Source organism: Cibotium barometz, chromosome 35, assembly GCF_041138505.1.
Source record: "Cibotium barometz isolate CiBa-2024 chromosome 35, ASM4113850v1, whole genome shotgun sequence".
Classification (NCBI taxonomy): Eukaryota; Viridiplantae; Streptophyta; class Polypodiopsida; order Cyatheales; family Cibotiaceae; genus Cibotium; species Cibotium barometz.
In genome coordinates, this window is record NC_141080.1 from 44,938,646 (window position 1) to 44,953,450 (window position 14,805).

Genomic DNA, 14,805 nt, shown 5'->3' on the forward strand with positions numbered 1-14,805 from the left:
ATCATACCTCCAAACTGTTGGAAGATTTGACTCCACCTGGCCTGTCGATCACTCCACTGGGCACTGGGCATAGTCTGAAGCCACTTAAGTGCTTGGTGGTCTGTTGCCACTGTGAAAGCCTATCCATAAAGAAAAAGCTTCCAATGTTTGAGCGCTCTGATCACACCCAAAAGCTCTTTGTCATATACCGAATAATTCTTTTCGGCGACATCCAACTTTCTACTATAATATGCCACAGGTCTATTGTCCTGCTGGAGGACTGCACCTATGGCTACATTGCTGGCATCGGTGATGACCTCGAAAGGTTCGTCCCATGACGCTAACTTTAATACAGGTGCTTCTGAGGCAGCTTTCTGGAGTGCACGGAATGCATCAAGTGCCTTACCTGTAACTGAGACTTTTTGCTTGCGAGTCTTCATCCCCTTGAGCAAGTCGGTCAAAGGTGCTGCAAGGTTGGAAAACTGATGGACATGGGTACTATAGGCCTGACAAAGACCTACGAATGAACAGATTTCTTGGGCGGTCTTAGGAATGTCCCAATCTAAGATCTCCTGAACCTTTGATGGGTCCAGTCTAATCCCATCGTAACCGATGATGTAGCCCAAATACGGAACTTCCTTAACACCAAAGACAGACTTTTTGGCGTTTATGTAGAGCTGATTATCACGTAGGGGAGGAAGAAGGCCGAATGAATCCAACTCGGAGAAGCTCAGATAACTGCTTTTCTAACTCGCCCTCTAAAGTCTTGGAAAGACGATAGGGAAACCTGCTAGGAGGATCTGATCCAGGGACCAAATCAATGTGATGGTCCTCAAGGCAAGAGGGTGGGAGACTGGGCGGGAGATCGTCCCTAAGCATAATGTCCTGGTGTCTGGATAGGAGATCTGCTAATTGAGGGACTGAAGATGTAACGGATGCTACTAATGAGGGAGGGGCTGTTTGAGCGCGAACATAAAGGAGTGCTCCCTCTGCTCCCTTGCGGATAGCTCGTCTGGCCTGGAGATGTGAAATCAATGGGATGCCAAGAGTGCTTCTATCCCCACGAATCATGACAAGCTAACCTTTACAAATAGTAAAAGTGTCCTGCCCCCAATTGGGAATAGGCTCATACTGACGGAACCACTGAATTCCCAAGATCATGTCACACCCCAACAGAGGAGAGACGATGAAATCTCGTTGAAATGTGGCCTTCTGAACTTCAAAGGCAAATTGCTATGCCTTCTCGGAAATGTGGGTGCGAAGACCAGGTGTAAACCTGTCCACATCCAGATGATATGGGACTAATGTGCAGTTTAATTTATTAGCCAACTGGGGAGAGATGGTGTCTTCAGAACTACCCATATCGAAAAGGACTACAAACTATCGGCCCTGGGAAGAACCATAAGCTCGGATGAGGCTCTTCTGAGCAGCATCGCTCTCACCCTCCTGCTTAGCATCAAATACCACGGATGGCATAGGATGCATGGAAGGTACAAGTTGAACTACATTTGAGATAGTAGGCGGGGCTGGAGGAGCTGGGGAGGCCGTGGCAACTGTGGCAGAAGGAGCTTTGGCAGCTTGTGCCGCTTACCATTTGTGGCAATCCTTCTTACCATGCCCTTAGCCCTATAATATGACAAAAAAAACATCTATTTTCAGACTGGTACTTCCTTTGCTCCTCTGGAGGAAGATAACCCCCAATAAAGCCTGCTTTAGCCTTTTCATCTAGGGTTTTCTTAGGTTCTTTATCTTTCTTACCCCCTGAACTAGAGCTATTACTGTTGTCCTTCTTAGCATTATTAGAAGACGCGTTACCTTTCCCTGTCTGTGCAGCTGATTGCTGCTGCTGGGATTTGGTACTGGACTGAGATGATTGCTTGGGCTTGCCCCCGTTAAGCTTCATTTCTTCATTCTGAGCGAGAGTCAGAGCCCGGTCATATGTACTTGGTTCAAAGTTACGAACTGTGAACCGATTGTTAGAGTCCAATCCACGAATGAATTGCTCCATCTTAGCCTGCTCAGATAACCCTGACTGCTGTGCTAAAGTAATAACCTTACCGGAAAACTGAAGCACTGGGGATTCGCTCTGTCTGAGTCCATAGAACTCATCTTTCAGACCGGTCATGTACTGGGCGGGAGAAATCTGGTCTTCGGGTCATGGACAAAGATGTCCAACTCAAAGGCTGTGACACCTGTGGCCTAGTCTGTATGAATACTAGACCAATGCTGCCACCAAGTGACTGCCTCACCAGTGAGATGGGGAGCCGCTAAGTGAACTTTGTCTTGTGGGTCTGTGATCCTAGCTAATGGAAAATGAGCATTAAACTGATGAATAAATTGATTAACTGATGAATGATCACACTTACCATCATACTTACTAAAGTTTGGTTGACTGCAAATGATGGTGGTTGATGCTGCTGCGGACTGCTGGCTGGTGACACCTCAAGTGTATGGCCTCCTTTTCCCGTTGGTGCTCGCGTAACATACGTTCTCGATCAAGCTCACGTTGGTGTTCCCGAGCGGCGAGTTGACTGGGGAAACTGAGGAGAGCTGCTGATACCTCAAGTGTATGGCCTCCTTTTCCCGTTGGTGCTCGCGTAACATACGTTCTCGATCAAGCTCACGTTGGTGTTCCCGAGCGGCGAGTTCAGCCTGACGCCGGTCTTCGTCGATCCTGCGTTGGGCTTCCTCATAGGCCCGTCTTTCTGCTTTTTCTCATTTCCTTCGGGCCTCATCCTCTCTCCTTTGTTGTTCCATCTGAAAGAAGAGGGAGATGTAGTCGGGTGCTGCTGGAGGTGTAGAAGGACGTGCTGCTGCTGCCTCCAAGAGTTGGAGACGCTCCATGAGCAGCTGGTTTTGAGCTCTAAGAAGAGCTATGGTGTCTGCTGTAGGCGAAAGAACATGGTCTCCTTCGGGGGAGACGTCTTCTGGCTGATGAGTACTCTCTTCTGTAGACATGATGCTGAAGTTGGTGGTCATGCCGATGTGATATGCAGCGGAAGTCTTTGTATTGGAAGATCCTGTCACACAAATGCTCACACCGTCTTCTGTATCCTAAGTTTCGTGAGTTTAGCAATCCACTTTAATACTTCAAACTTTAAAGAGATATGAGAGAGAGATATGAGAACTGTACACCAGATTGGGTGCCGAATTACCCACTGACGGGCCCCTTATCCCGATAACAAGATAGTATTTGCTTTATTTCTCTAGAGAGAATGACTGTGGACTGTAGATAAGCGAAACGCAAGATCTCGGGAGGATCGAGATTGGCTGAATTGTACCAGCCGTAGAAACACCTCGATGACCTGATCTCGAGCCTATGCACTCTTCCCAAGGGCATGAGGAAGGGCTGCACACCTGAGGTTGAGAAAAGGAGATGGTGGACTGTTCTAAGCTATGTTAGAATGCTGTAAATGCTTATGAATGCTGTGTTACCTTCACCAGATGACTGTTGCATATATGGATGATGCACAGAAGGCGGGGTACTGCTGTAGAACTGATGCAAGACTGAAAACGCAGGCTGTAGGACTGAAACGCAGGCTGTACTGCTGTTGGACAGAAACGCAGGTGTATACGGTTGTTGCTGGACAGAAACACAGATGTGCTGCTGCTGGACTGAACTGCAACGCAGACTGACTGCAGGCGGCTGGTTCACATACTAAAAACGCAGGTCTTCTTGCTGATTCTTCACGGCTGATCTGATGCTGAATGCAGGCGCCTATGGCTGTAGGGACTGCTGAACTGCAGGCGTTGGATGAACAGGGCTGGCTGAAGTAACCTCAAGCACTCCAAGGGCTGGATGAGACTAGTCTAGTGCTGAAGGCAAGGGAACTCCTAGGGCTGAGGAGGAAAGCTCTTAGCACACTGAAGACTGAATGATAAACTAAGCCCTATGTAAGCCTATTTACACTAACTAGAGGTTGGTCAAGTTGGCTGGTCAGTTAATAAAGTTTATATTTATAAATGACAATAAATGCTAAATAAATACTATAAAGTATTGAAAAAATACGAGATTAATCCTAGTGAATTCCCTAAGGCTTCTGGGATGTTCTAAATGATGCACAGGCATATGAATGCATATTATGCAGGATGCAGAGTGCTTTCTGATGCAAACCCTAAGGCTTCTACTAACTCTCTCCAAGTGGGTTAAGGGACTTGACTGACTGACTGACCTGCTAAGGCTGAGGAATGACCTACGTAGCTCGTGCCTGACTTATCCTGGACTGAGGATGTACAATGGGGTCACTGCGTACGACAAATATCATCCTACTCGGTTCTAATACTGTACAACTGTTGCACTTCTGATGATGAGCCATCTTGTCACCATGCACTGAGTGCAGAGTGCATGTTACACTAAGCCTAATACTCTAATACCAATGTCACATGCAGAAGCTCTGAAGGTCTTCTTTCAGCCCTAAACACCATTCTAGAACAACCTGATGCAAAACGCACGCAAGAGAGGTGGAGAGAAGAGAGAGAGATAGCTAAGTATTCAGTATATTCTATAGTACAAAAAGGTGTACAAGTCTTGGCTGCCCCATCAAAAGGTGAACACACCTAATCTAATCCATATTCTATGAACCTTCTCCCTAGAGAAGTGAGTGAGTCTAACAATGAGCAAGTGTGCCCTTTTATAGGGCTCATGGACTGGCCGACCTGCTGTCAGCCACGTCTTGGACAAACTTTCCATAAAATACTGCAGCCAACAGAGACATACTCCTTCATGAGCTGGCTGACAGCCTCCTGAGTCCTCCACAAAGTCTTCCTGAACAAACCAGCAGCATAAGCTCCAAAATCTGGTCCTTAATCTTGTTGCCCTTCAAGGATTAGTCCTAGGAATTAGCCTGCACATGTCTTGCACATGACATAGTGTGTGTAGGCGGCTTCTAAACAGAAGCAATCTTGGCAATAACCATAGCCAAGGGCTGCAACAGCAAGCTACGGGAGTTGGCACCTCATAGGGTTTGCGAGCAGGAGTCGAGATTATAGGACGGCCACAAAGCAAGCAAGCAAGCAGCTCTGAGCAATCGTAGAGAAAGAGAAATCAACTCAATAGCTTGCATACGCCAGTAGGGGGTCAAAGAAAATGCAAGAAGCCATCAGCAGAGAAGAAGACCGCAAGCATCGTCCACACACAAATCTGTTGCATGCCGTCAAAACAGCCCCACACACAGCAAAAGAGTGGCACCTGCCATTGCAAAAGAAAGAGAGAAGCATGGTCTCTTGTAACGGATCCGTCACAGCAATGTGTCGCGATACAGAGGGAGAGAGAAAGAAAGAAAAAGGTGCCACCATAGCTGTAGATCTTCACAAAACAAAACAACATTTTGGTGGTTGTAAGGGTTTTAATCCTTAAGTGCTAAGGGATACTTCAGACACAACTTCATCTTCTTTTCACACCATCGGAAGCCAAGCCCAAAAGTCAACCTTGTCTACACAATCACCTCAACTGAAAAAAAAACAATAATAGTATTAAGAACAAAAATAAAAAGTAACACAACCTCCATCCTGGTACTGGTTGTTTGTAACAAATCACCCAAAATCCGTTGTAAGGCATTAGAAACTACCGTTGCAGACGGTAAGACCTTGCCATTTCAATTCACTACGGTCAAGCCTTTGCTGTGGGAACACTAGTTGTATGGTGGACCTTGTCAAAAATTATGGTCCTACCATTGTTGTGTATACCCACTTGTTGTCCATACCTTTGACTGTCTGTTAGAGAAGAGTACACAGACCCTTTGTACACAATAAGGGGGAACTCTATCTCATTGTATCAAGGAGGATTGTTGTTAGGCAATGCCCATTGTTACGTGTCGAGTCCTTATTCCCAAGTTTGGCTCAAGGGGGGTGTTAAAATATAACCCAAACTTGTCCCCTTAGCCTAAAATACAAGGTGCATAGGATATGACATAACCTATGGTCATATATCAAATGTGTTAGGTGCATCCACTTGTCATATGAGGTGTCATAGCCCAGAAAATCAACCCCTACATTCATGGAATCGTGGAGATATGTTAGGAGAAGACATTCCACTCACTTACATCATCAATGATGTTGTCATCAAGCTCTCACAGCATCTATATAAGCCCATGTACTCTTTCTCTCATGTCAATGAATCATCACGTGTTCACTCTCATTATGAATAGATCCATGTCTTATCCTCCTTATCTAACACACACGCCGCACAAGCATGTCCCCACAAGAGCTCCCTCAAAACTCCAATTCTTCACACAGCATTTCTTGCGAGTTTCTAAAGATGGATTAATTAAAAGCCCTGGATACCTTCATACGCACATGTCACACGCCATACAATCACCATTGGTCTATTGAGAGTATGTAACATGCAGAGAGTTTGATCGTAGTAAAACAACCCTAGTCTAACTTAACTGTACTTCAGAGATAGACAAGAATATAGTTCAATGCAAAGCAATGCAACTATATTAAATGAATGAAGATTACAACAAAGATCTGGAAAGATCTGTGGAGAAATCTGGTGCGGAATGCTGGTGGTGGAACTACTGCCTGAATGCTTCTGACTGGATGCTTCTAACTGAACAGACTTCTCCTGTGAACAAGGGCTGAAGTCCACGACTCAGGAGTGCTTCACTGATGCCTGTGACTACTCCTGCTGGTCTTTGATGGCTGAAGACCACTTTGCTTAAATAGGTGCATCAGGGCTGGGTTGGTTGCTGAATTGCAGTCGGCCTGGTCCATAAAGCCACCGACTTGCACAATGCTCTTAAATGCTCTAGAGAGGCTGCCAACTGGATCATCTGCTGCCGACTGGTCCAAGCCCTTGCACATGCGCTGCCTAATATGCCTGCTTGCTGCCTACTATGCTTGCTTAATGCTCATGAATGCCAATAATGCCATGCCACCTGTACACCAACTGGGTGTGCATGTGATAGAGTATCATCACACCGCGTACAGATTGTATTTGGCAAAGCACAAAGAATGTATGACCGAGGAGGCGGAGATAGAGGAGCTCTATATGTTCATATGCCCACCCTACTATGAGGTTGTGGGAGATTCCACTCTTTTTCGAGATGGATTCAGTTATGCGGTATGAGGATCAGATATGCTTAGGTATGTACCTACAGGAGCTTTGCCATCATCACGAGGTCATGCTCAGACAGCATCCAGCGAGTCAGAGCCAACGAGATGCTTCTCAAAACTCCATTATGGACTTCTTTAAACTGCCTCCACCTCCGGACGCCAATCAGGTTCCACAGTGACAAAGGGATCACACAGGCCATCAAATACATATCAAAGTGAGGGATCCTTTGGCCCCATGCACCTCACTAGAGAAAGCATGATCCCACTTAAACACCAGAGGCCCTCGTCCCAGGGTTCCCAATCTTCCACCTGTCAATTGCAAATCCAAGACTCTGGCAACATGGAGAGGCCTCACAGGTGGACATCATCACAGCCCTTTGCTCTATAATGGAGGAGGATGGTACTATTATTGGATGAGACAGAGGATGGTACTATTGTTGAAGGAGATCCGGGACATTTTGCACAATCACCAAGCAGCTCCTCCCCAGCAGGTGGACATTAATTCCCTCGACACAGCCACAGGAGAGAGAAAGAAAGAAAGAAAGATGTTACTAACATCTATGAAAGACCCGAAGGGTCTATGAGACTGCAAAGATGTTACATGTGATCCATGAGTAAACAATTAAGCATGTGTGATCCCTTCTGAGAGCTAGACGCCCCAGATCTCAGAGGCCTCATCCCTCCACCACTGTCTGACCATAAATTGTCACCATGTACCTTTTCTTACGTAGCTAGTTTTGCACAGTTTTTCCATGGTTCACTATTCATCGTAGATACACTGTACTACCTTTTTGGGCTCATAGACCCTCTAGGCCTTTTGAAGGCGTTAAAATATTATTTTTTCTTTCTTTCTTTCTTTCTCCACAGAGAGGGCAAAGGTCCTTAAGTTCTTAACTTGTTTTCTTTACTTATGTATTGAAAATCAAATAAGACAAATCTACGTACACACCTCGCAATCAGGTCTGTAGCAGCTGATGGGGACACTCCTTCACCAAGTCCAACCTAAAATGCATTTTATGCATGTTGCAAGAGGTCAAAAAAACAAGCCTTTTGTTTGTAGGGTACAGATGCAAAGCATAAGAAGATAACCTACAATGAGCCTTGAGAATAGAAGACCCGGAATAAAGGATGCAACCATTGGCACTGCAGCTGTAGCCACTGACCATATGAGTACACCAACTCCCAATACTGCCCTGCAGCCAAAATAAAGCATGTTATATTCAAACTTTGAAGTCCTACGGCGAACTTCAACAATCCAAACATTAAATGCAGGCATGTCTCATGTAATAATATAATTGCTGAGGGTGGTTACTCAACCACCCCTGCCCATCCAGGATGGACAGCCATCTTGCTTGTCCAACTAACCACCCATCAGATGCATGGGGAATGTTGTGTGACCAAAATATGTTGTGCTTGGTGGTGATGAGGCATCCAAATAACTAGCTTGCATACAAGGCAAGAGAATTCGTTAGCGTGTCGGTTCCTCTCGTACAAAGATTTGATGCAATGTATAAATTTAAATACCAACACAAAACCAAACACTAAAGGAGATTCACACAGACATGCGACACAGAGGGCCTGCTGAATGGAGCGAACGTAAAAAATGAGGCTTTGGGGCCTGTAATTCTCCAAATTGATAACTCATGGCACTGACATGCCAGTAAACTCACAGTTCCAAAAACGCAAACCTTAATTTGTTTCACGCACTTCTTGCAAACCCTTGGTTTCTAGATGACTTGCATGGTTTGATACCATTGTCACATGAGTACTAACAGTGGAAGACTTAATCTTATGGCAAGTTGTATTCAGGTCGGCCATCCATTTTCAGGCCATAAAACATCATCAAAAAGACCATAAAACATGTTCATATTATGCCCAATAAATGTCCCAACCATTGGTGCATGTCATGGGCACCCCCGGGAGCCTATAGGGCTGTCAAAACTACCCCAATCAGTCCTTACTCTTCCTTGAATCTTGCCCTTGAGGGAGCTACAAGTAGGCAGCATGTCCATGTGGCACTCACCCCTTTCAAATGTCCATCCCATGGCTGTGCAGTGGGCACTTGACCAGGGCTGTTTGGGGTCACGAGCGATAACTTTCGAAAGGCTGCCAAAGTGGCTGCCTTACTGCAGCATTTTTACCCATGCTGATTTGCCCGTTACTCTGCAGTCCATGTTTGCTCAACCATGTCATCCTTGTAGGCCAAGTGCCTCCAGGACTTGATCCCCTTCACAGGCATGCCTTCTGCTTAACCACCCTCACAGTCCCTGACAGTGTGGCACATGCATCCTTGTTTGGGGATGATGCATTTGATACATGAGCAAGTTTCTTCATCAAGAAACTGAGAATTGATGCATTCAGAGCTATGGAGAGCAAATAAATGCACGGCCTTTCATTCCTTCAGTCCCTCCAAGAGCAGTCCCTTGGTAAAAATCAAGTCCACACAGGTCCTTAAAGGAAGCTCATACTGTATATGGGTACCACAATATGGCCTCTTTCTAGAGGGAAGCTGGAAATCAACCGACAAAGGATTTCTTTGCCACAACTCAGCTACACAAGAAGAATGGGGTGCACACTGCACAACCAAGCAGGATAATAGCAGTGATCTAATATGGAGAATAAAAATTAGGCAGCTGCCTTTTTCATCCGGGCGAAAGGCCCCGCGAGAGAGAGAGAGAGGATATGGTGAGGTCGAATGAATACGAGGGGGGAGAGGGGCGATCATAGAGAGCGAGATATTTCGATTTCCTCTGAGCGTCCGAAACCTTTGTGATGCGCGCAAGAGAGAGATGAAAAAACGAGGCCATACTGATTTTCAGTTTGAAAGAGAGCGATGAAGATGAACAGTGTGTTTTTTTTTGCTGTTCGCGTAATCTGAGACGGGTTCAGAACGCGCGCGCGCGAGAGAGAGAGAGAGAGAGAGAGAGAGAGAGAGAGAGAGAGAGAGAGAGAAAAAGATATATTAAGCGTCTACTAAAGACCCAATGGGCCTATGAGACCAAAGTGATACAATAATGTCCATGGCATATCTCATCATGGAATGGAAAATAAAACAGAAAGAAAACATAAATATAGCTATCTCACTGGGGTGATACAAAACTGTCCATGGAAACTCATCATGGAATACTAAGAAAATAAAAACATGGGAGTAACATCAGCTCCAAGTAGATGGTATACCACTCTCCAAAATGTCAAGCATGGGGCTGACGAGTATGGCCGAGAGGTCTCCCTCAGCTATATCACGTGGAAAGGTAGCTCGATGGCGGTGGAGCATGTCCTGGATCTGGAGGCTGATGAGGTGATCGTGGCCGACGGGGGGGTTGAGGGCGTCGGGCATGCTGGAGTGCAGAGGCTCCATCCAAGGTAACTCCTCTCGGGCGAGGTAGGCCCAGAGCAGCTCGTGGAGGGTCCACAAGATCCACTATGTCGGTGTCCTCCACCTCCTGGGTCTGGAAGAAACTGGTGATGGTTGGCTGCCGAGGGAGGGGGCGGGGTGGCTGGGGCCTGTGTCTCAAGAAGGTGTCCCTGTGTCTGCGGAGCTCAAGCAGGAAGAGGCCCAGGCAACACTGGTCCTCGAAGAGAGAGAGAGAGAGAGAGAGAGAGAGAGAGAGAGAGAGAGAGAGAGAGAAAGAAAGAAAGATTTTATTAACGTCTTCCAAAAGACCGAACTCGGCCTATGAGACAAATCGGAGTACCTGTATCGGAGAGAGAGAGAGAGAGAGAGAGAGAGAGAGAGAGAGAGGGTGGGGATTGAAAGAGTGCACAGAGCGGAAGCTGAGTGGCACTAGAATGTGTTGAACAGAGAGTGCAAGAGAGAGAGAGATATGGAGCAAACTATGCTGAATATACTGAACCAAAACAATCCCAAGCAAGAGACAGTGTTAGTCTCATAAGTGAGGGAGCAAATATGTACAAGACTGAATGAGAAATAAGAGGCCAGCACCCACTATTTATAGTGATGAAAAGTCTCATCCTTGGTCTTCAGAAAGAAAACCCAAGTATATTTGGTAAAATCATCCACCATCACGAGCATGTACATTGCCTTACTCAAAGACGGCGGTACTCATAGGACCACATAAGTCTGCATGAATGAGAGCAAGTGATGTCGAAGATCTGTGTGTCGCCTCCTCCGGAAAGGCGGCTCGGTGTCGCTTCCCCTGTAAACAAGAGGAACAAGCAGAAGACGGAGCCTTGATGGTTGGTAATCCATCAACCAACCCATCCTTCGAAGCTCGCTGCAGAAGCTAATAGCTCAAATGACCAAACCGAGCATGCCAAAGAGTAGAAGAAGCACTAGAAGAAAGCAGAGCGGTCAATTTGTAGAGGCCACTATCTTGGACTCCTTGAGCCAAGATGCTACCAGTATCCTTATCGCGAATGGTAATCTCATAACGAGAAAAGATCACCTCCGCACCCTGAGCTGTAAGAGCACTCACTGACAAAAGGTTAAAAGCCAAATCTGGAATATACAGAACGTCAGAAAAGTACCTCTTGTCCTCGTCAAAACGGAAGATGGGGATAGTGCCATGACCATGCACTGGCACAGAAGAAGAATCACCCAGAGTGATCTCGCCTGATCTGGCAGTGAAGTCCTCGAACCAATCTTGATGGGGTGTCATGAGAGCAGTAGCACCGCTATCAACAATCCAAGACCGTGACTGAGAAGTCACAAGAGCAAGTATACGCCGAGTACCTGCTAAGAGAAGAATTCCATCATCCTTCTTGGGTTGACAGTTCAACATCAGGAAGGAGAAAACACGTCAATCATTCGACTGCCAAATATCAATCTGTGCCTAAGTCACACCACCGGAAGCAAGGGTGGGAGGGGTGGCATTGGCCAGTGTAACAAGCAAATCCCAGAGATCCACGCCACGTAAGGCCGATTTCACCTTCACCTTCCATAGGGTGTAGTTGGAACCATCCAACTTGGCAGACTCAGCAAACATATGAAGAGAAGTGGGAGCAGCCATCACAAAAGCTTGGGCTCAATCTCAAAAAATGCACTCTCTAAAGAAAAAATGTCCTCCACAGGTACCAAGAGTGCCACCAAATCCTGCAACACCACAAGCCCCCTCTGCAAAGGGAAAGGGCCACTGGAGAGGAAAACGCAGCAGTGAACAAGTGTTGTCCTGTAGAAAACAGGCCGCCTGCAGTCCAATCTCCAAGTGGGCAATGAAACGCTGATCAACAAGAGCCAGATGGCTGAGTCGGTGGAGCCAATCCAAAAAAAACGACCAGCAGAGTGCTGTCCAGAAAACGCAGCAGCAAAAGCTATGGATCTAGAAGAAAACGCAGAGGAGAAGGTGCTAAAAACAGGGCTGAATCTGGGGCAGCAGAAAGGTTGCTAAACCGGGAGCGATGATACCATGAAAGAGAAGGTTGCTAAACCGGGAGCGATGATACCATGAAAGAGTGCACAGAGCGGAAGCAGAGTGGCACTTGAACGTGCTGAACAGAGAGTGCAAGAGAGAGAGAGATATGGAGCAAACTATGCTGAATATACTGAACCAAAACAGTCCCAAGCAAGAGGCAGTGTTAGTCTCATAAGTGAGGGAGCAAATATGTACAAGACTGAATGAGAAACGAGAGGCCAGCACCCACTATTTATAGTGGGGAAGTGTTGTAGGCATATGCTCACTTATGGTAGTGCTATGTGTGAACAGGGCTTAACCAAGGGCACTTTTTCCCATGTGGTTTTTCCCCTTGGACATCAAGTGTGAAAGGACACTCTAACATATAATATTTTGTACTTCTATATTATATGGATGTGGCACACATGCAAGGGTTGACTTGCATTTTGTGGATACCACACTTTTGGCTCTCTCTCTCTCTCTCTCTCTCTCTCTCTCTCTCTCTCTCTCTCATTTCTATGTGTGAGCTTCTCTGCCCTGCACCTAACCCTAATGTGCAGGTTTGTGTGTGTGAGTGTGTGAGTCCAATACCCAATAATTGGTATCAGAGCTGGGAGCTGGCGGCGCCTCCCTCTTCAGCCGCGGCGACAGCGCCTCCGCCCATCAGCGCTCTGTTCCGGCCGCCCAAAGCCGCGCTGTCACATCTCCATCCCGGCCGCCTACAGCTGCCTTCGACATTCCGTTCCAGCCGCCATTCCGTCCCGGTTCCGTTCCCGCGGCCGCCGTCCGTCCTACTCGGATCTTCGCACACGGCCAGGCCGACGACTCCAGGCCGTTCCAGGCCCACGCGAACCTACTCCAACCTCCGCACCTGCACGCTCGCCCTGTGCCTCCGTCCACTGTTCGCAACCTCTGGCCCGCCCGTTCTGTGTTCCCCTGCCGCCAAGCCCTAGTGCAGCTAGCCCACGGCTGCCGCCTCCGCCTGCCTCATCATCTTTATTCGCCGCCGTCGACCCTGCGCTACAACGCCTCCGCCTGGCCGTCTGCTCGCCCTGCGCCTACCACCTCCGCCTGCTCTATGCTCTGTGCTCCTCCACGACAACTGCACCTGGCTGCTGACCCGTCAACATCTGCATGCCTGGCTGCAGGCCCCTCAACTGTCTGCTCCCCGCCTAACACCTGCTTTACACGTGCTGCCCCCAAAGGTATTCTTTGTGCACATTTTCTTCCAAATACAAATACAAATTTTGCAGAGACTTCTGTGCAGGTCAGATTCAAAGGAAAGTTGTAGGTGCAATTTGGGGGATTTCTCAATTTGAGGCAAAATTGAAAATTGCAATTTGGGGGTTTTCAAAATTGAGGTCAATTAACAAATTGAACCTCTTTCATTTGCAAAAATTTGGGGCTTTTGTGAAAATTGGCCAATTAGATGCACATTGAAGCGATTGGAGTGCATAAAAATTGGGGATTTTCAGATTGGAGCATGTAATTGGGCATTACAGCTGTGATTTGTCACGTATGTATACACATTGTGTGTAATTGGACAATTTGGTGCAGGTTTACACTTGCTTTGGTTTGCAGGCATACATTTGCACAGGACATTTGGTTGCCTGGCAGTGCACATTGATGCTTGGTTTGCTTGCAGGTATATTTTGTTGACATGGCACAGAATGCTACAGATGTATTTGGTGTGCTCACCTAGGAGGACAAGCTGGATGGATCTAACTACTCCCTCTGGAGTTTCATAATCCGTAATTTGCTGGTAGCCAAAGGGCTTTGGGACATCGTGTGTGGTGATGACACACGCCCACTTACCATACAGCCAGCCACGCCTCAAAGGGGAGGTGCTCAAAGAGCTCCTAATGTAGAACTTGCTCCCACACAAGAGCAGAAGAGATGGGACTCTAGAGATGCACAGGCCATGTCATTGATAGCCCTTTCAGTGAAAAGGACTATTATTCCGCACATTCGTTCTTGCAAGACATCGAAGCTTGCATGGGACACATTGGAAGTAATGTATCAGGTACGCAACGAGGCAAGAGTTGCCTACTTGAAGATGCAATTGGATCTTCTTTCTATGGATGAGGGTGACTCCATGGCAAATCATCTCACCAAAGTGAAAGATTTGCAGGAACAATTGCTCAACATTGATGAGGTTATCCCAGACAGACAAATGGTCACCAACACTCTTCATTCTTTACCGCCTTCCTACTTGGGCTTTCACACCTCTCTCAAGCTCTCAATGAGAGGAGGTGGTGATCCCGTCACTTTTGAAGAGCTCGTGGGTTTTACTCTTGCAGGAAGACCAAACAAGAGCAAACTTATCGAGCAACCATGGTGGAGACAAGGCATTTACAGCCAAGGATAAGGGTAAAGCAAAGAGCTTTAAGCATGGGGGACAATAGTCTAGCAAGGCTGG

General features: G+C 46.9%; 1 protein-coding gene across 1 annotated transcript in view; it reads right to left on the reverse strand.

Moving 5' to 3' along the window:
- The window catches only part of PHT4;5 (phosphate transporter 4;5), a 167,265-nt gene that overhangs the window by 125,305 nt on the left and 27,155 nt on the right, over positions 1-14,805 (reverse strand). Inside the window, exons 3-4 of the mRNA XM_086774931.1 lie at positions 8,129-8,228; positions 7,985-8,037 (exon numbers count right to left, since the gene is read on the reverse strand). Of these exons, the coding sequence (XP_086631057.1) occupies positions 7,985-8,037; positions 8,129-8,228 (153 nt within the window). The remainder of the gene's footprint in view (positions 1-7,984; positions 8,038-8,128; positions 8,229-14,805) is intronic.